The sequence below is a fragment of the Propithecus coquereli genome, unplaced genomic scaffold (assembly GCF_000956105.1).
Source record: "Propithecus coquereli isolate 6110/MARCELLA unplaced genomic scaffold, Pcoq_1.0 Scaffold119, whole genome shotgun sequence".
NCBI classification, from domain to species: Eukaryota; Metazoa; Chordata; class Mammalia; order Primates; family Indriidae; genus Propithecus; species Propithecus coquereli.
Genome location: NW_012135969.1, coordinates 5,144,172 through 5,165,503, shown reverse-complemented (window position 1 = coordinate 5,165,503; position 21,332 = coordinate 5,144,172). Strand labels below are relative to the sequence as shown.

General features: G+C 52.6%; 1 protein-coding gene across 1 annotated transcript in view; it reads left to right on the top strand.

Moving 5' to 3' along the window:
- The window catches only part of ARHGAP23 (Rho GTPase activating protein 23), a 70,220-nt gene extending 52,119 nt beyond the window's left edge, over positions 1–18,101 (top strand). Inside the window, exons 20-24 of the mRNA XM_012662970.1 lie at positions 160–285; positions 6,665–6,706; positions 6,897–6,993; positions 9,061–9,092; positions 16,313–18,101. Coding sequence (XP_012518424.1) covers positions 160–285; positions 6,665–6,706; positions 6,897–6,993; positions 9,061–9,092; positions 16,313–17,371 — 1,356 coding nt within the window. The 3' untranslated portion in view covers positions 17,372–18,101. The remainder of the gene's footprint in view (positions 1–159; positions 286–6,664; positions 6,707–6,896; positions 6,994–9,060; positions 9,093–16,312) is intronic.
- The last annotated feature ends 3,231 nt before the right edge of the window (positions 18,102–21,332 follow it).

The following is a 21,332-nucleotide window of genomic DNA, read 5'->3' as shown; positions in this document are numbered from 1 at the left end:
CATGGCCGCACATGGGGGTGTCCAGCCCCTAAGTTGGGGGGATAGCTCAGGACACGGTCGGGGAGGGAGGCCTTGGGGCCTGGAGTGAGGGATGACGGGGAGGTGCTGGAGGTCAGAGTTCAGAGTGTTGACCCTGACCTGCTTCACTTTCCTGCCCAGATGGAGCCCCGGAACCTGGCCCTGGTCTTCGGACCGACACTGGTGAGGACGTCTGAGGACAACATGACGGACATGGTGACCCACATGCCTGACCGCTACAAGATCGTGGAGACACTGATCCAGCATGTAAGCAGCTGGTCCGTGGGCGCACCCCAGCAGCTCCCGGGACCCAGGCGGCGTTGCTCCGAGCACCTCGCTCCTGCTAGGCCTGGCTGGGTGTGCTCAGGGAAGGGCTCGGCAGCCTCAGAAAATGCCACTGGGGGGCGAATGCCCTTCAGAACAACAGCCTGCATTTCAAGGCAAAGTAGATTCTAGGAGCGGCTCCCAGAGGCCCTTCATTCTGGGACGTTGGGTCCCCAGCGGGAGAATCAGGAGGCCCAGAGCTTCCAAGATGCGTATGGAAGTCAGAGGGAGGAGGCAGGGCAGGGAAGCTGCTGCTGGGGCGGAGGGCGGGAGGGGCGAGGGCAGGAGTGCCTTCAGAAGCTGGCCTCCGGAGTCCGGGCAGACAAGCAGACAGGTGCAGAGCAGACAGGTGCAGAGGCGGGGCAGAAGTGTGGCCTGGGGATCAGGGGGCCTCGTCTCACTTTCCCTGCCGGCCCTACTGAGGTTCTGGGGAGGTAAGGAATGGTGAGTGGGGCAGGGCACTGAGCATGGGCCTGAGGCGGGATCCTGCGCTGGTGCTCCATGTGTCTTGGGCGGTCACCTCCCTTCTCGTGGCTTTCACCGAGAGCCCTGTGATCCTGTGGATTCTCCGTGATCCGGTGGATTCTTTTTTTTTTTTGAGACAGAGTCTCACTGTGTTGCCTGGGCTAGAGTGCCGTGGCGGCAGCCTAGCTCACAACAACCTCAAACTCCTGAGCTCAAGTGATCCTTCTGCCTCAGCCTCCCAAGTAGCTGGGACTACAGGCACGCACCACCATGCCCAGCTAATTTTTTCTATGTATTTTTAGTTGTCCGATTAATTTCTTTCTATTTTTAGTAGAGACAGGGTCTCACTCTTGCTCAGGCTGGTTTCGAACTCCTGAGCTCAAACAATCCGCCTGCCTCGGCCTCCCAGAGAGCTAGGATTACAGGCGTGAGCTACCGGGCCCGGCCAGATCCGGTGGATTCTTGTTGTTGTCCCTGAAGGCAGGAGAACCCTGAGCGGCCAGCAGAGGGCACAGGAGGCCTTGGTCTTCCAGAGCCGAACCCAAAGGCGGCACCACCCACTTCTGGGGCGCTCAGGGATGTTTTCATGAATCATCTTAGATTTTCCATTTGCAAATCTTGTTATAGCCCGCAAAGGATAGAAATAGACCCTCTCCTGCCTGGAGAAATAAGACTGGCAGCTCGCCAGAGGAAGGGAAGCCTTGGCCCTCCTCACCTCATAGACACTTTAGGGAAGGAAAATCAGGTTATATTACCCCGATTTTACAGATGAGGAAACTGGGACTCAGGGAGGCAAAGTGACTTGCTAATAACTGACAGTCCCAGGATTTTAACCCAGGTCTGTCTGACCAAAGACTGTGCTTTCCTCCCCGCCCACCAGAAGGGCAGCCTCCTGAGCTGGCCTTGGAGGGAGAGAGGCTGGCAGGGCAGGGGAAGGAGGCTGGGGGAGACCTCGGTCGTGCTGACCAGCCCCGCCTGCTGGTCTCCTTCCTGCGCCGCATGATCAGGCCTCTGAGCCACAGGAGGCAGTGTCACAGGCTGTCCTCATCCTGCTATTGGGACCACCAGCCTGGACACCCACTCTAGAGCTGTCGAGGAGGCCAGGGCCACTGGGCAGTGCCAAGGATCCTGCTGTGGCCTCAGGAAGGTTTAACTTCCGGGTGCAAAAGGGAGCCCTTGGAGCCGCCCAGCAGTGTGCGCTTTGGGGGACAGCAGTGGGGAAAAGAGGGTGTCTGGCACTGTGGCTCATGGAGAAGCCACGGGAAGCCTGAGGCCTGTGGTCAGCTGAGGTGTCAGGAACAGCAGCCTTCGGGGAAGAGGAGGCCCAAAATGTGTCCACTTACTGTCCCCCAGAGCCCCAAGGGGGAGTTCCCCTCTGAGCAGGGTGGGGGAGGGGGAGCATGTCTGTCTCATTAGCGCCGAGACTAGTGCTTGGCCCACGGTGAACACTCAGTGTCTGTGGGGTGAATGAATGAATGAGTGAATAGCTAACTGAGGTGATGTCAGGCTGGGCTTTTCGACTCGCGCATGCATTCCTGAGAACCGTCAAGCTGGTGGCTTCCATTCTCTGCCTCCTTGACATTGGAACATGATCAGCCCTAGGTGATTGTTGAGGGAATAAGCTACACCCTGCGCAGGCCCCTTGAGCTGGCCCGTGGGGTATCTGTCTAGCCCAGAGGCTCTGTAGCCAGGGAGTGGTGTCGCCATGAACCGCGGCTGTGAGTGGACTTGTGGCAGAGACGGCTTTGGCCCTGACTCTGGGCCCTTGGCCTGTCAGGGGATGGCTGGAGTTAATAACATTAACTCCTGCCGGGAGTGGTCAGTGCAGCCCGCACCTGGCCTGGGGCTCCTGTCATCTGTGGAACCCTTGGATAGCAGAGCTGGAGGGGCCTGCAGGCACCCAGACCAGTCCTCATGTCAGACAGAGGGTGACAACCAAGGTGTAGAGAGGAACAGCGACTTGTCCAGGGCCCCATAGCAGGATAGTGGAAGAGCTGAGAGCAAACCCAGGTGTTTGACCTCCCAGCGGGCAAATCACCATAGTCCGTGCCTGTGTTTAGTGAGTCAGTTGGAACCCAGCAAAGACCACCTCAAGGCATCTGTTCATTTGCTTACGTGATCATACCTGCATTTCCCAACCTCAGCACTAGTGACCTCTGGGGCCAGATGATTCTTTATTTATTGTGGGGGCTGCACCCCTGGCCTCTACCCACGAGATGCCAAGAACATGTCCCCAGTTGTAACAATCAAAAATGCCTCCACATAACCCCCTGGAGGGGCAAAACTGCCCTGATGTAGAGGTCAAGGACACTGGCCCTGGAGCCAGCCTGCCCCTTATATGCTGTGTGGCCTTGGACAAGTGACTTACCCTCTGCCTCAGCTTCCTCATCTGTAAAGAGGAGATAATATTAATAATAGTACCTACCTCACAGGGCTGTTGTGAGGGCTGCATGAGTTAGTATCTGTAAAGCACTTAAAATGGTACCTGGCGGTTAGTAAGAGTGTAAGAATTAGCCATCGTCATCATGGTCATTGTCATCATGTTCGTCATCGTCATTATTCCATGCCAGAGACAGATGCAGGTGCTGGGGACACAGATGAATGTGACCCAGCTTCTGCTCTGCAGCAATACTGCCAGTAACAGCAGCGTTTCTCATGCTGTGGACTGTGCCCTGGGAAGCCCCAGAGAAGGACCCACCCCAGCCCTGGGTGTAGGGCTGGGCTGTAGTATGTGGTTCTTGAACTGTCTTGGAAGCCCACGAGGAACTTAGCCGGGCAGAGCAGGGAGAAAGGGCATTCCAGGCCGAGGGACCAGCACAGACATGCAAAAGCAGGGTGGCGTGAGCTAGTGTGAGTTCTTCCTGGGAGCTGTGGGCCACTGGAAAGCTTCCTGCAGACTCCCTGGTGTGCAGAGCACTTTTGGTTAGAGGCTGAATCTTTTGGGCCAATCCCCAGGCTCCCTTTGCTCAGCCTGTCTCTGGAAGCTGCACCTTTTACTAATAACAGCTCACATTTATTACACGCTAACAGCATGTCGTACTCAATGCTTTACATATGGTATTTCATTTTAATCCTCACCATAAGGCTAGAAGTTGGTACTTATATTATACCCATTTTGCAGATAAAATAGACTCAAAGAGGGAAAGTAACTTGCCTGAGGTGAACTTGAACCGAAAGGACTGACTCCAGATCTTGGATTTCTTTCTTATCTATCTTGCTCTCGTCTCTTTTGTCTCTTTCTTGTTTTTCTTCGGTACTTCCAGTGCCGCTTGTTTGAGTCAATCATATGCCGGATCATGATTAATAATAACTGGGCTCATGCGCGTGGCCCCGCAAGTCCCCCGCTTTCCCCCTTAGCTCCTGACCCCCTTCTGCTCTCCCCTCTTTGACGTACCCACTCTAATAGGCTAATATATTCCAATCCACCTTCTGATTTTTTTCCTTTTTTTTTTTTTGAGACAGAGTCTCACTCTTTTGCCTGGGCTAGAGTGAGTGCCGTGGCGTCAGCCTAGCTCACAGCAACCTCAAACTCCTGGGCTCAAGCGATCCTCCTGCCTCAGCCTCCCGAGTAGCTGGGACTACAGGCATGTGCCACCATGCCCGGCTAATTTTTTCTATATATGTTTTAGCTGTCCAATTAATTTCTTTCTATTTTTAGTAGAGACGGGGTCTCGCTCTTGCTCAGGCTGGTTTCGAACTCCTGAGCTCAAACGATCCGCCTGCCTCGGCCTCCCAGAGTGCTAGGATTACAGGCGTGAGCCACTGCGCCCGGCCACCTTTTTTTTTTTTTAAAGACAGGGTCTCCTTCTGTCACCCAGGCTGGAGTACAGTGGTGTCATCATAGCTCACTGCAAACTCTGGCTCCTGGGCTCTGAGTATCTCATAATTACTTTCTGATTTTCTCTTTAATCCAAGGGTTATTTAGCAGTATCATTGATATGTTTCCAGACGTGAAGATTTAGGGAGTTTTTAGCTCTTTTTTGTTGTTATTTCTAATTTTATTTTATTATGAACAGACTATATAGCCTATTGGATGCTGACTCCTGAGGAACTATGGAAAGTTTCTCTGTGCCCCAGGATATGGTTGGTTTTTGAATGATTTATGTGTGTACTAAAAGAATATATTTTCTCTAATGGTTGAGTGTAAAGTTCTAGATATAACCATTAGATCAGACTTGTCAACTGTGTTGTTCAGTGTCTATATCTTATTTTTTAATCTTGTTGATAAGCTACAATATTATATTTAATCTTCTCTAGTCTCCTTGTAGTTATTTCAATTGTTGCTTAATATATTTTGAAAATGTGAAACACATATACGCTGTGATTGATTGATTGATTGATTTAGAGACAGAGTCTCGCTCTGTTGCCCGGGTTAGAGTGCAGTGGCGTCAGCCTAGCTCACAGCAACCTCAAACTCCTGGGCTCAAGCGATCCTCCTGCCTCAGCCTCCCGAGTAGCTGAGACTACAGGTGTGCACCACCACATTCGGCTCATTTTTCTATTTATAGTAGAGACTTTTTCGCTCTTGCTCAGGCTGGTCTTGAACTCCTGGGCTCAAGCGATCCTCCCACTTCAGCCTCCCAGCGTGCTAGGATTACAGACTTGAGCCAGCTCGCCCAGCCTGAATTTTATTTTCTTGATATGAAAATTATGTGTTCTATTTTTCTTCTCCTGGAAGTTACTACCTACTCACAGGAACTCATGTCTAATTGCCACTGTCAGTTTCTAAAGCTTATCAGTATCTGTCTTCCTTCCACCACATCTAAAAGCCGAAAGTGCCTCAGTTACTTCCGCCCATCACTGTTTCCTCCTCTGAATTTGTATTCCAGATTGTCATGGGTGTAGGATATACTTTGTGTGCGTTTCAGTGCTTATTTTGATAACAATAGCCTTTTCCATGCTATTTATTCATCCTTACTTCTCAGAGCTTGTTGCTCCATCTGCATTCATTTCCTCACTCGCTCAAATACTTGGTTAAGAGTCTTTGTGTAGTAAACTTTATGATGTTTTAGAACAGCTTTATGTCACACTCAAATTTAAATTAGGGTTTAGCAACGTATCAAATTCTAGGTTCAAAATGGTATTCCTTCAACATATTGATATTATTGCTTGTCTTCCTTGTGTCTGTTGCTGCTCAGAGTTCTAAGTACTTATTCATTTGTAAGCAATCTGGTCTTTTTTTTTTTTGTCCCAGAAAACTTTTAGAATTCTATCTTCAAGATTCTCAAATTTCACAGAATGTATTTAAGTGTGGGGGTTTTACTTTATTTTCTATCCAGTTTGGCATTTATGAGAAAGCTCTTTCCTGCCTACCCCTCAGGGAACCTCCTGACACCTCTCTCCGGGCATTTTCCTTTTCTGGGCTGGGTGTGTGACACCCCCCGTGTCAGTGTGGCACCCACAGGTGGTGCGGGACACACTCGGCCCTCACGGCCGTGGACCCAGCCCATGCTAAGCGTGCCGCTGCCTCCCTGCCTTCCAGCTTGCTGTGGGGCATATGCCACAGTGATGTGCCGTGACGGTGTTTAGTGACAAACAGGCAAAAAGAGCAGCTCTCCTTGCGCCTGTCACCCATCTGTGGTGGGCTCTCTCCCACTCTGGGCTGTGTTCCCCCCACAGCGGTCCCACCTTTTCTCGCCCCAGTGGTTTTTCAAAGCTTGTGTAGTGGGTTCCAGGATCCGTCAGCCTCCCTCAGAGCCCTCCCCAGCAGCCCAGCCGGCCTGGGGTTTGCTGAGAGAGGAGGAACCGGTGCCACCGAGGGGTCCTCTGGGCCGAACGCGTTCAGGAGCTGGTGTCTCCCTGTCTTCCCCCAGCCCCTGCCCACACTGACTTCATCCCTTCCTTTGTCTCTCTGCAGTCAGACTGGTTCTTCAGCGACGAGGAGGACAAGGGAGAGAGAGTAAGTGATCCAGGGGTTGGAGGGGGTCTGGTCTGAGGTGGGCCTAGTCCTGGCAGGGCAAGACTCACCCTCAGGGCATCCCCAGTCAGATGGGGGAGACACAGGCCCTATCACCAGGGCAGCCCATTCTGAGGGGCCAGCAGTCCGGCCATCTGAGGATGTGCTGGCTGACCCCTCCTCCTGTTTGCAGACCCCTGTGGATGACAAGGATCCTCAGTCAGTGCCCAACATCGAGTACCTCCTGCCCAACATTGGCAGGACAGTGCCCCCTGGTGACCCGGGTTCGGGTGAGTGCAGGGGCCTGGGAGGGGGCTGGGGCTGGGGGTGGGCTCTGTGTTCCTGAGGGTCCCAGATGCCTGGCCAGACGCCCAGCTTCCCTGCTGTCCCAGCGGGGCCCTCCCATGCCCCCCCCCCACCGAGACTGGGCGTGCAGGGCCTTCTCCCTCCCTGGGAAGCGGGGCCTCCCGTCTGCGCGGCTGCCCCGCGAGGCTGGGTAGCAGCTTTGCCCTCTCACTGGTTTCTCTCCTGAGCCTTTAATTTCTCATGGGCCGGCTGTGTCCTTCTGGGCATGTTCCTCTTTCTAATTTTTCTTCCTCTTCTCCTTGCACCCCTGCCCCTCCCGCCTCTCTCCCCGTGCTCTCCTCCCATCCCCCATCTCTCCCCCTTCTCCTCCCCACCTCCCTCCCTCCAGCGGACCTGGTGGAGATTTAAAGGGTACAGTGCGGTGTCGCGGCCTCGGTCACTAACAGTGGCGGGTGATTATAAGAGGGCTGGGCAGGCAGAAATGTCCCAGGCCGTGAGGACCCCACCCCAACATCCCGGTTACCCACACTTGTCACAACTCACCCCTCCACCCCTGCCCCAGTCCCTTCCCATCCTAAAGCCCCTTCTCAGGAGGAAGGAGGCGCTCGCTGGGGCCTGAGCCCTTCCCCTAGCCTGAAAGTCTGGGCCCTCCCGCAGTCCCGCAGCCTCTGTGGCCTTCTCTGTGCGAAGCTTTGCTATTGGTGGTCATGTGGGCCCGGGGAGACTTGGCTGGGGACCCCGGCTCTCCAGAAACCAGGGATGCCACGGCCACGAGCCTCTCTATAGCTATAGCTCCTGCCTCAGTCGCCCCAAGGAGCTGCCCCTTTTTGCTTCAGAAACCAGGGCCCCTGTCACTCAGCTCCTAAGTCCTGTTTCCGTGGCCTCTGGCCCCCTCATGGCAGAGGAAAGAGGATTGATGTGCTCAGAGACGAACGAACAGCCACTCCCCTCTTGGCTCCAGCCTCTAGCTCCTCCCCCGCCGTGGTTGCCCCGCCCCTTAGTGTCCCACGTCCCTGGCGGAGGGACAGCCTCAGCTCCACTGGTTGCCAGAGGCAGGTTGGGGGAGGGGCCAGAGGACATGGAGTGGGGTGGCAGAGAGAAGCCCCCTGTCTCTTCTAATCACCCGCCGCCGCCCGCCTGCCCCGTGTGTCGTGTGTGGTCAGCCCATCTTGCTCTTCTCACCGTGTGCAGGGGGAGGGGCTGGAGAGGGGCATCTAACCTGCCTGCCGGAGAGTGTGGATTAACCGCACCTGCCCACTGCCCTGGGACCCCGGGAGGCCCTTGGATCAACCTGTTCCCTCTCCAAACTTGGAGAGAGCACTGCCGGGACTTGTTTCTGGTTCCTTCTTTACCCCAGTAACATTAAGGCAGTGGGACCCAAGTCCCATAGATGTGATGATTTTACGTTCCTTCATAACTCTGGTTATAACCCAGGACCTTGCCCCATAAGGGCGGTTTGACCCCAGGTGTGGAGGTGGAACCTATCAAGGCTCTAATCACCAGCCCACTCTACCTCCTATGTCCCACCCACTTCATTTCTGCCCTTTTATCCATCATTCACATGGTCCCTCTTCCTTCTCAAGTCCTGGGGGTGGGGGATGTAGGGCACCCAGCTGTCTTTGCACTGTGTGGTCTCCATTTCTCCAGAGCATCTGTGATCTGCTGTGTTTCACTGTGGTGGTTTCCGTGGACTGCATCTGATATTTGGCATTTTCTCTCCACTGCTTCAGAGTAACAGGGATAGGAAGGGGAGGGGAGAGGAACCTGGCCCAAAGAAAATCTCCATTGCCCTTAACCCTGGGCAAGTGAGAGATGAGTGGCTGGCAGCCTGCTGGCACTTCCTGCCTCTAAAGGAAGTGGTGATTAACATCATTCCATTATCCCATAGAAAATTACATCAGAGGTCCATCATACTTTCAGGGCCTGTGGAGATCTCAGGTTTCTTAACTCCTTGGTTTCTGAAGCCTTTGAGGAGAGGGAATTGTGTTCACAAGACTCAGCCTTCTCCTTCTTTGATCCAACTTTCATTTGTTTCTGTTTCTCACCAACAGATTCTACCACCTGTAGTTCAGCCAAGTCCAAGGTAAGTACCAAGGCAATTCTGAAGGTTTTATCCCCTATACAAGCCATCCCACTTTGTTTTTTTGGGTTTTTGGGGTTTTTTTTAGAGTCTTGCTCTGTTGCCCAGGCCGGAGTACAGTGGCATTATCGCAGGTCACTGCAGCCTTGAACTCCAGGGCTCAAGTGACCCTCCTGCCTCAACCTCTGAGTATCAGGGACAACAGGTGCATGCCTGGCTAATTTTTTCTTATTTTTTTAGAGACAGGGTCTTGCTATGTTGCCCAAGCTTGTCTCAAACTCCTGGCCTCAAGCCATCCTCCTGCCTTAGCCTCCCAAATCACTGGGACTACAGGCATGAGCTACCACGTCTGGCTCCCCACTTTGATTGTCGGTCAAGGGAATTGGGAGTGTGGCAACTGGACTGTAAGGAAAGTAGATGGCATTGGTCCCCAGGAGGGGAGGTGGGCAATACTGAGTGTCCAAGGTAAACTGAGAAGTGGCTCACTTGGCAACTGGATGAGGCATCTGGGGTAGTAGAAGAATCTGGCCTGGGAGTTAGGTGACTGGGAGGCAGTGTGGCTCAGTGATTAGAAGCACAGGCTCTGGAGTCACACAGTCCTGAGTTCAAGTCCTGGCTCTGCTATTATATTTAGTGGCTTTGCTACATTGGGCAAGTTATTTAACCTCTTTCAGCTGCCTCATCTGTAAAATGTGGATCACAACGAATACGTCTGATTGATACAATAAATATTTTTTAAGGTTTGGAGAGCACAAAACAAGCAGAAAGAAGGAAATAATAATAAATAATAAAATTGGTAAACCTGTAGCCAGACAGAATAAAAAGAAAGATGGCATAGATTATGTTTATGAGGGATACAAGAGGGATATCACCACAGACCCCACAGATATTAAAAGGGTAATCAGGGAATACTATAAGCACCTCTATACCCATAAATTCAATAACTTAGACGAAATAGACCAATTCTTTGAAAGATTCAAACTATCAAAACTCACTTAAGAAGAAATAGATAACCCAAATCGTCCTTTACCTGCTACAGAAATTGAATTTATAATTAAAAACCTCCCAACAAAGAAAACTCTAGGTTCAGATGGTTTTACTGGTAAATTCTACCACATGTTTAAGGAATATTTTCATTTCAAATAATTTATTATATCTTAATAATTTTAAAATATTGTTTTAATTATAAAATGGTACAATTTAAGACATTAGTATATTTGGGTACTTATTTAAATGATACTTTAACCGTTTAAATATCATTTAAATAATTATTTGAGAAATAATACCCATTCCCCACAAACTCTTCCAGAAAATAGAAGAGGGAGGAACACTTTCCAACTCATTTTATGAGGCCAGTGTTACCCTGGTACCAAAAGCTGGCAATGTCTCTGGAAAAGACAAGGTTAATTCATTTAGTCCTACCATCCATACTTGCTGAACATTTACTACGTACCAGTCCTGCGCTGGGTGCTAAGAATGTAATAATGAGCCCAACGGCTAAGTTCTTGCCCTCATGAAGCTTGTCCTGTAACGGAGACAGACATTGAGCTAATGGGCACATGAGGACTGTGCATCTGGCGGGTCTGGGCACAGGGGGGGCAGTGGCCAGGTGGACTGAGTTATAAGCACCCAGTGAGGGAAGGAAGAGCGCATGCGTAGGCAACTCTTTTGAGACGCCTGACCCCGAAAAGATGGTTAGAGGAGCAAAGTGGGAAAATATGTGGACAGAGGGAAGCTTTCGTTAAAATATAAACTCCTCTGGCACATACTTGCCAACAGGAACGGTCCAGGAGAGAGAGAGAGATAGTGGTGGGAAGAGCTGGGCCCAGAGGGCGCACGGGGCAGGAGTGTCCTGTGCTCAGAGCAGACACTGTCCAGGCGTAGCTGGATGAGAGGGCAGGGGCAGGGTGGGCACAGCTGCAGGCGGTGCGGGTGGTGGGGACCTGGGGACATTCCCAGCCGATGCTCTCTTTCCTCAGTGAAGTAGGAGGTGAAGTCCTCAGCTGAGCGTGAAGGAGGCAGGGAAAGTTTAAGAGGGTGAAGGAAGTCTGAAATGGGTCCCAAGAAGCTAGGGAAGTTTCCTGAAGGGGCGGAGGAGCATTGTGGGCAGGGTGAGGAGCCAGCGCTTTGCCCGGCAGCCCTGCCCTGGCCTGCTGGGGCTGGCTCCTCCACGCCCCTGGGAGAGCCCCTTCTGGCCAGAGACATCCTCTGTTGCTTCCTGTGACTTCACCTTGTCTTCAGTAGACTTGGCACTGACCTCCCCACAACTCACAGGCCAGCTCCTCCCTGAAGCCTCCTGGAGATGGAATTCCTTCCTTCTGAGGCACTAGGAGCTTCTGCTTCCCAGGCCGGGCCAGCCTGATGTCCCCTATTAGCCTGGGAACTGCCTCCCCTGCTGCCAGGAGCCCTCTTCTTACTCACAGGCTGGAACAATAGAATGCGCTTCTCAGAAAGTGTGTCTTTACTGGAAACTGAGTCAGAGACTTCACTGTAACTACCCCAGTGGGTTACTCAGAATCACTAGTGTGAGACAAAAGAGAAGGGAATGCACATTTATTGAGCACCTACTAGATGCCAGCAACTATGCAGAGAACTCTTCACAAACACCTATGTCATTTCATCTTTACAAAAGACCCTGGAGTTTTGTACTATCCCCATTTACAGATGGGAAAACCAAGGCTCAGAGAGTTTAAGTAGCTGGAAGTCTGACAGCGTGTTCTCAGGTATCAAGAGGTGGGGGCTGAGTAGGCGGCCTCTTTCCTTGGTGAATGGTCTGGGTTGGAGGTCTGTCTGCCTTCAGGTGCAGAGTTTCTTGATTTTTCTGGCACAGGAACTGGATCTTCCCTGAGCATGAGCCTAAACCAGCCAGCCAAGCCCCTGAAAAACCGAGGCACGGACCAGGCTGCCAGTCTATTAAGTACAGTAATAGAGAGGAATAACTGTCATGGGGACAGGGACATTGAGTCATGTGTGCAGCAGGTGGCCTCAGTAGTCTGATCTGCTGGGGACACAGGGAGTCAGAGCCCGGGGTCGAGGCACCAGGTATCCAAGAGCCTGCAGCATCCTGTCTTGCTGTAGGGAAGGGGCTGCCTTGGGCACCAGGGCCTGGCGCCTCACTGGGCTGTGAGCTCCCGAGGGTGGGGACAAATCCACCCACAGTGCTGGCCACTCATCACTGCCACACATCAGAGCCTCTGGCTCTTTTGCCTGATCTAGAATCCAGGTCATTGTCAAACTGCGTTCCTTGGAGCTATCTTGGGGTCATTACCACCAACCGGTACATGAGAGGACGGATGGGGCAGGGCTCCAAGCCCCCTCCCTCTCTGTCTAAGCCACTCTTTGTTTGGTTTTACATACGGGGTTTCTGGGGAGCATTCTATTTGAACGGAGAGCTCCTAGCTATTCGAAAACCATTGTTCTAGACGTAACAACCCCTGTTTCCAGTCTTTCTCCGGGCTGTGTCCACGACACCCAAGTGGTGTCAGTGCCCTAAATTACAGCCACATTCTGACCCTGTCTCCCTGCGAGGCTGGTTTTGGCTGTTCTTGGCAGGAGCGTGGCAGGCACACGTCACAGAGTCTCTTTGCTCTGCTGTGGGTGGAGCATGCTGGTCTAATGCTCAGAAGGCCCCTTTATCGTCTTAATTCCAAGTTCTTGGGGAAGGGGGCCCCTTTTGTCTTCTCTGGTGGTGCCTCACCCCCTGCCCGGCTCGCAGTTACCAGCCCAAGGCCGCCACTGGCAAAGGGGAAGTCTGGCTCCTGAGTGGCCCCGTCTGGTTTCCCCAGCCCTGCCTCATTGCATTTCACCACAACTGTTTCATAGTCCTGACCCCAACTCCAGCCTCAGAAGTGACCTCTCCATGACCCTGACCCTGAACTAACTGGCCACACGAAAATATTTGAATTGATCACAGACACTGGAATGCGGGGATTCCCCATCTACTTTGGGTCTCAGGTCCCTTCAGGAATCAGAGGATAGCTGTGCACCCCTGTTCCAAAAGGACACCTACATGCAAAAATACCGTAGCCAATTCAAAGATTTTGTGGACCTCCAAAGCCTACCCAAGGACTCAAATCAAGAACCCCTTCTCCAGAGGGATTTAGGCTGATAATTAGCTTGTTCAGCAGAGAGTGTCCGTTCAGTCATCACCAATAGTGCCTTCAGTCATCACGGATTCCTGAGTTCAAAATACCCAATAATATTAATAGCCACCATTTATTGAGCATTTGCTGTGTTACTGTGCTCGGAATTATTAATCTTCACTAATGCCCTGTGAGTTAGAGATAGTATTGTCCTTATTTTGCAGTTGAGGAAACAGAGGCTGGAAGAACTTCTATAACTTGGCCTGGGTCTCACAGCCAGCAAGTCGAGTGCCCCAGAGCTTGCCTTCTGGGACAGAATCCACTACAAGATGAAGGCTGCTATGGGGGGACCTGGCCTAACTGTTAAATTAGAGCTTGAGCACCAAGATGGGTGTATGAATCCATACTGGCTGTTGTAACAAAATATCATAGCTGGGCGCCTTAAACAACAGAAATTTATTTGTCAATTTCCAGTGAGGGTTCCCTTCCTGCTTTGTAGATGGCCACCTTCTCACTGTGTCCTTATGAGGCAGAGAGAGGGACTGTGAGAGTGAACATGACAGTGCAAGCTCTCTAGTGCCTCTTCCTAAAAGGGCACTAATCCCATCATGAGGGCCCCACCCTCATAACCTCATCTAAACCTAATTATCTCCCATGGGCTCCATCTCCAAATACCATCTCATTCAGGGTTAGGGCTGCAACATGTGAGTTTTGGGGGAACAGAGTTCAGTCCATGGCAGTGGGTGAAACCAGCTAATCATTGGCTGGATGAGCTGGGCTCATTTCTGTCTCTAAGTGTTGGCCAGGTTCCAGTGAGTGCACTCCAAATGCATGTGCCTGACACCCAGCAGGCACTCAGTATGTGTCAGATGAATACTCTGGACAAAAGAAAAAAGGCTGCTTTAGTCTGGTGCAGGGGTTTTCTATGACCTCTCCATGGAACCTCTGCCTGCACACCTCTGGAGGCAGGGAGCTCACTCCGTCATGAGATCGCTATGGCAGGGAGAAAGTTCATTATAGTGACCCAAATCCAGCTCCTTGTCAGTTTCACCCATTGCTCCTCTGGCCCCCTGGTTTCCTGAAGCCTCTCCTGGATTGACTAATTGGTCTTTATGTGAATCTCCTGGCCTCCGCATTCCCTGGAGGAGATCATTCTGACCTCGTTGCTTCTGGAACCAGCTGGGGTGAGAGGGTGGTTTGATCAGATGATCCTAGTGGCCTCTCAAGTCACTCAGAGAGCACTGGCCAGGAAAGAAAGCAGTACTGGCCACCATATGCCTCAGGCTGATTCTAGCAGTGCTGCCACATTGCACAACTTCAGGGGGCACCTTCTGGAGTTGTGCACTGTGGGCAGCCATGACCCAGGAGCCATATGTCTACGAATCCTGAATCCCTGCCATGCTCTGGCCTTCTCAGAACTAATTAATGTGTGAGAGAGGACAGTGGCTGCCGTGGCTGCAAGAGGCATCTCTCTGTCTCCGTTCATAATTACACCATGGCTGAAACAGGAGGTGGCCTATGAAGAAGGGTCAAAGGGCAGTGTGACCTTGGCAGGTCATTCCAGCCCAGGAGGGGGACCAGTCCAAACATCTGATTCTGCAAAGCTTCCTCTGTTGGGGGACTCCATTCTCCCATTTGTTTCTTTGTTTAACATTTATTGAGCACCTGCTATGTGCCACGGAGAAGCAAGTAAGTCGCAGACCTTGCTCTCAAGGAGGCTGTTTGGAGCAGGGGTAGGTAGGATAATGTGGTTGCACATAGGTGAGTTTTAGGTGCCTGCAGACACCCAGGTAGAGATGGATTTGCAATTGGAAGAAGAGTTCTGGCACCCGAGAGTTGGGTGTTGGACAAAGAGGCCTAGGTAGTAGCAGTGTTGTTTGGGATGGTATTCCCCAGGGAACGTGAATGGAGAAGAGAAAGCGCCCAAGAACAGAGTCCTGGGGACACTGATTCTTCAGGGGGAAGAAGGGGAAAAAGAGCCTCTCAAGAGGCAGAGGAGAAGCCAGAAAGGGAGGATGAAAGCCAGGCTCTGGGAAGCCATGACATGTAGTGTAGGTTCTGCTGAGAGAGCAGAGAAAGCCAAGATCAAAAAACAGCCATGGGTTTGGCAGTGAGAGCTGGTTCTGGTGAGAACAGCAGCAGGAAGTTACCCAACTTGCAGCTCCAATCCAAGCCATCAGATTGTACGGGATTTTTTTTTTTTTTTTTTTTTTTGAGACAGGGTTTTGCTCTGTTGTTGCCCAGGCTTGGAGTGGGCATAGCTCACAGCACCTTAAATCTCCAGGCACAAGTGATCCTCCTGCCTCAGCCTCCTGTAGCCACCATGCTGACTAATTTTTAAATTTTTTGCAGAGATGAGGTCTGCTATGTTGTCCAGGCTGTGTACCGGATTTTGCAGCCAATTCCAGCAGCAGAGCTAGCGGCTGGATTGATCTGGGGTTGGGGATTGGCTGGGTGGGGCGCTGGTGGGCTGCAGCGGGACAGCGGAGGACATGAACTTGAGCCAGTTGCCCTGGAGAGGCAGGTACTCACTGAGTAGGTGGGAAGCAGGCTTCCCAGGGGGCGTGGGCAGAGAGGGAGAAGCGGAGGAGCTGTGGTTGGAAAAAGGTCCCTGCCAGGGCTCTGCGGCCTGGTCCACGGGAAGCTCTGGGGATTACAACCCACCATAGTGTACGTGAAAGGGGTTCAGACTGGCAAGTGTTATTCGCTGTTGAGAGACTATTATCACCAGAGCTGTGTCTAGAAGGATTTATCCGGCGCTGGGTATGGAAGACAGAATGGAAATGGGGCGGCGGGGAGACCAGTCAGCTCGCAGGAAAGAGCTGAGAGCTGCCCCTAATCAGGCAGGACTGATTAGGGGCAGAGAGGGCGCCAAGCAGGCTTCAGGATGGTGGGGGGCGGCTGGGGTAGTCTCTAGATGGATGGTGACACCCCAGCTGGCTCAGGGGTGGAGGAGGCACGTTTTATGATGCCAGTGTTGGTGCTGGGCCTGGTTTGGACGTGTCGCGGTGGGGTGCAATGGCGGTGGGGGGGCGCGGGCGGGAAAGTGGCGGCCGAGGCCCTCCGGCCTGGGCTGGGGAAGAGCGCGGCACTGGCGCGAGTCCGGGCGCCTCCCGCATCCCTACCTGTCTCCCCGCACAGGGCTCGTGGGCCCCCAAGAAGGAGCTGTACGCCCGGGAGATGCTGGCGATCTCCTTCATCTCGGCGGTCAACCGCAAGCGGAAGAAGCGGCGGGAGGCGCGGGGACTGGGCAGCAGCACCGACGACGACTCGGAGCAGGAGGCGCACAAGCCCGGGGCGGGGGTGCCGGCGCCGGGGACCCAGGGGCGGCCGGAAGGGCAGCTGCAGGGCGCCGCTGCCCCCGAGGCCCCCGGGCGCCTCAGCCCCCCGGCGGCGCCAGAGGAGCGGCCGGCCGCGGACACGCGCTCCATCGTCTCGGGCTACTCCACGCTCTCCACCATGGACCGCAGCGTGTGCTCGGGCGCCAGCGGCCGGCGGGCGGGCGCGGGGGACGAGGCGGACGACGAGCGCAGCGAGCTGAGCCACGTGGAGACGGACACGGAGGGTGGCGCGGCGGGCGCGGGGCCGGGCGGACGCCTGACACGCCGGCCCTCCTTCAGCTCGCACCACCTCATCCCCTGCGACACCCTGGCGCGGCGCCGCCTGTCCCGGAGCCGCCCGGACGGCGAGGGCGCGGGCGCGGGTGCGGGCCGGGGGACTCCCCGCGCCGCCGAGCTGCCGGGCTCGGCCTCGTCCAGCAGCCAGGAGTCGCTGCGCCCCCCTGCGGCGGCGGCGGCGGCGGCGGTGCTGGGCTCGCGGCCCTCGCGCATCGAGGCCCTGCGGCTGCGCCTCCGCGGCACGGCCGACGACATGCTGGCCGTGCGGCTGCGGCGGCCGCTGTCGCCCGAGACGCGGCGGCGCCGGAGCAGTTGGCGCCGCCACACGGTGGTGGTGCAGAGCCCGCTGACCGACCTCAACTTCAACGAGTGGAAGGAGCTGGGCGGAGGGGGCTCCCCGGAGCCCGCGAGCCCGCGGGCACACAGTGACAACAAGGACTCCGGCCTCAGCAGCTTGGAGTCCACCAAGGCGAGGGCCCCGTCGTCCGCGGCCTCGCTGCCGCCCGCGCCCGGGGACCCGGGGGCCCTGCAGAGCCAGCCTCTGCGCCGCTCCGCCACCTCCCGCCTCCATCAGTGTCTGTGACACCCCTCCCTAGAGCCCCTTGGGAAATAGGCGTCTTCTCTGACCCGTACCCCTCCTCTGTTGCCCCTGGGTGCATCGGGTGAGGGTAGGGGAGCCATGTGCTGGAGTTGGTGGGGGCGGCCAGAGAGTGGATGGAAGGCGGGGTTCCGGAGGGAATGCGAGGGAGAGGAGAGGGGTGGGCTGCCGGGTCGGTGTCCCTGCATATGCGCCTGACTGGGCCCTTCTGGGCTTCCTGTGGCTGCACTTAGGGACTCTTGTGGACCATGGGTGTGGCTAGGGAACTCCCAAGTTTCAGACTAAAGATACTGGCTGATGCTGGCTTTTTGCTTTCCTCTCCTCCGCCCCCCCACCCCAGCTCCAAAGGGAGAGATGTTTGTGTCTGGGGAGAGGAGGTGCAAGGGGGATGGTGTCGATGGGGCAGGGGGACTTCTGTGTGCGAGTGTGTGTAGTCACTGTCCAAAGGTGTTTCCAGTAGCAACTTCGACACCCCTGCCCACTTTGTCCCCCGCCAGGGCTCCCAGCCTTAGGTGCACACAGGGATCCTGCCCCGCCTTGTCAGAGCCAGAGAAGGGGGTTGGGACCCCTCCAAGGAGGCAGGACTGAAACCCTCACCAGGGTTACTCCACCCCCATCCTTTTGCCAACCTCTAAATCACCCCCACCCCCAAGCACTTTGACCACGGGAGCTGCCTGTTCCCCAGTTTTGGGAAGGTCTGGGTCCCCCTGCTGGTGCCTCCCTTGCCCCTCCTTTTGTTCTTCCAGCTGGGCCTGCTCCTTCCACAGCTCAGGCACACAGAACCCCACCTTCTTTCCCTTGGCAGGGGGACAGTCAAAAACACCCCTGGTGTCTCTGTCTCACACACACTGATTTTTAGGGCCTGAGCTGGGCTGTTCCTGCAGGTTAGGTGGGACCCAGCCCCCTCTTCTTCCCACACGTTGTAAATAGACTTCAGATCACCAGGCGCCCCCACGCCCTCACTCATCCCAGGGAACCCTAGGTGGGGCTGTGAACCCCGCTGCCACATCTGTCAGTCCTGTAAAGTCGACTTCTTTCTCCTCCCTCCCGATCCTTTTATTGTAAATATTGTCTCTAAATGTGTAACATATTATAAAGAATTTATAAGGATTTTTAAAGATGTTTTGCTCATTTACAAAAGTGTTGTAACAGTGTTGGATAAAGCCTCCCACCCCACGTCCGCATGGTTCCTTTCACTGTGTCCTTGACACACCTCTGGCAACAACTAAAATTTCCTGCTTCTGAAAAGTCTTGTCTTAAAAGTACAGTCTATATCTTGGAAATAAATGGCCTTCCTCGAGGCACGAGTCAGCTGTCTCACTTGTTTTCGAGGGAGCAGAGGGCCAGAGCGGGGCAGGCAGACAGTGGAGGTACCTGGTACCTGGCCAGCAGAAGGAGGGTGGCAGGGTGGAGGCAAACCTCTTCCTCTTGGTGGCTTTTTGTAAGTGTCCTTGGAGGCTGGTATGAACAACAACACAGGGACAGATGCAAGTTGGAGGGGCGGGTGGCCCTCATTGTTACAGGAGGTTTCCAGGCACCTGTATTCTGTTGTCCTGCAGAGCCCAGACAGGTGCACAGGCCCCTTCTTCTCAGGCCTGCCTGGACCTTCAGAATGGTTCCAGCAGGGCTGCCAGCACATGGGAGGCTTGGGCCGGCTGTCAGAGGCACTCCAGGCCCAGATAATATTGCAAAGGACAGTACAGGTTTTGCCCCGTGTCTCACGTGTGTAAGCTTGCAACATGGGGTGCACTTCTTTCTATCCTGTGGCCTGTAGTTAGTGGCCCCAGCCAGCTTACAGGCTGTGGCCAATGAGCCTAGTGTCCATCTGTAGGAAGAGCAGGTGACATTCATCAAGGAGAACCCCAGAGGTGCTCTGGAGTTGGGGAGAGCTCAGTTGTTCACCGAATCCCGTCCCGCTCCAGGTGATTTTTATTGAGCAAATGAGCTTATAGCTAGTGTTACCCTAGCCTCAGCACCCGCTTCCAGGGCTTTCCGTATTTTCAATTAATCCTCCAACACTTTTGAGCACAGGACCATTATCCCCATTTGATATGTGACAAAACTGAGGCACAGAGGGGCGACATAACTTGCCCAAGGTCACCTAGTTAGTAAGTGGTGGAGCCAGGATAAGTCTAAGTCCAGAGAAAGGACACAGGGCTGGAGTGACCTGCCCATTGGGCCACCGTCTCTAAACCGTAGTAGGTTTTGGGTGAAAATGGATCAAAACCCTGTGCTCTCCTTCAAAAATAAAGGATTTCCCAAAATTGCAGGATCAGAGAAAATTTCTTAAATTTTTTAAAAAGGAGACAGGAAGACATCTCTTGATAAATAAAAACTGAGAGAATTAATCACCAACAGATCTGCTATACAAAATACTAAAGGGAGCCTTCAAACTGAAATGAAAGCACACTAGATGGGAACTTGAATGCGCATGAATAAATAAAGAATGCCAGGAAGGGTGACTACATAGGCGGTATGAAAGACAGGGTAAACATTTTTGTTGTAGTTCTTTTCTTTTTTGTTTTTAACTCTGCCTTTAAAGACAACTGCATAAATTACAAAACTGCGTTGACATATAAAGTTGTAATTTCTATGACAAGGAGTGGGGAGGGTATGGAGCTATATCGGAGCAAAGTTTTCATACACTATTAAAATTTGGTTAGTTATAATGCAAACTAGATTGTTTTAAGTTACGATGCTAATTGTAATCCCCGGGGCAACCACCAAGAAAATAACTCAAAAAAATATTGTAAATGGCCGGGCGTGGTGGCTCACGCCTGTAATCCTAGCACTCTGGGAGGCCGGCGGATCGTTTGAGCTCATGAGTTCGAAACCAGCCTGAGCAAGAGCGAGACCCTGTTTCTACTAAAAAAATAGAAAGAAATTAATTGGACAGCTAAAAATATATAGAAAAAATTAGCCGGGCACGGTGGCACATGCCTGTAGTCCCAGCTACTCGGGAGGCTGAGGCAGGAGGATCTCTTGAGCCCAGGAGTTTGAGGTTGCTGTGAGCTAGGCTGAAGCCATGGCACTCTAGCCCGGGCAGCAGAGTGAGACTCTGTCTGAAAAAAAAAAAAAATATTGTAAATGATTCAAAATGGGAATCAAAAAGATACATTAGAAAATATTTTACACAAAAAAAGACAGGAATCAAGGAACAAAAAAGACATAAGACATATGAAAAAATAACAAAATGGCAAAAATAAAGCCTAACTTATCAATAATTACACTGAAGGTAAATGGATTCAACATCCCAGTCAAAAGGCAGAAATTGGCAGAATGGATTTTAAGAAATGATCCAACTAGAAGCTGTTTAGAGTCAAAGAACAGGAGTTAAAAGCAGAAGGATGGAAAAAGAAACCATGTGAACAGTTACTAAGAGCTAGGGTGAGGCAAAATAGACTTTAAGACAAAAATTGTTACTATGGTTAGAAGGATATTTTATCATGATAAAAGAGCCAATACATCAGGAAGATAAAATGATTGTAAACATATATACTCCTAGTAACAGAGCCCAAAATACATGAAGCAAAAACTAACAGAATGGAAGAGAAATAAGACAATTCAATGTAATGATTGGAAACTTCTATATCCCACCTTCAGTAATGGGTGGAACCACTAGGCAGCAGATCAGCAGGAAGCAGAAAACTTGAACAACACTATAAACCAGCAAGCTCTAACAGATATCGAGAGAACACTCCTCTCAATAACGGCAGAATACATTCTTCTCAAGTGCACGTGGGACATTCTCCAGGATAGACCATATGCTCGGCCATAAAAAAAAACAAGCCTCAGTAAATTTAAAAGGATTGAAATTATACAAAGTCTGTTCTCCAACCACAATGGAATTAAACGAGAAATTAACAACAGAAGAAATTTTGGGAAATTCACAAATACATAGAAATTTCGACACACACTCCTAAATAACCAATGGGCCAAAAAGAAA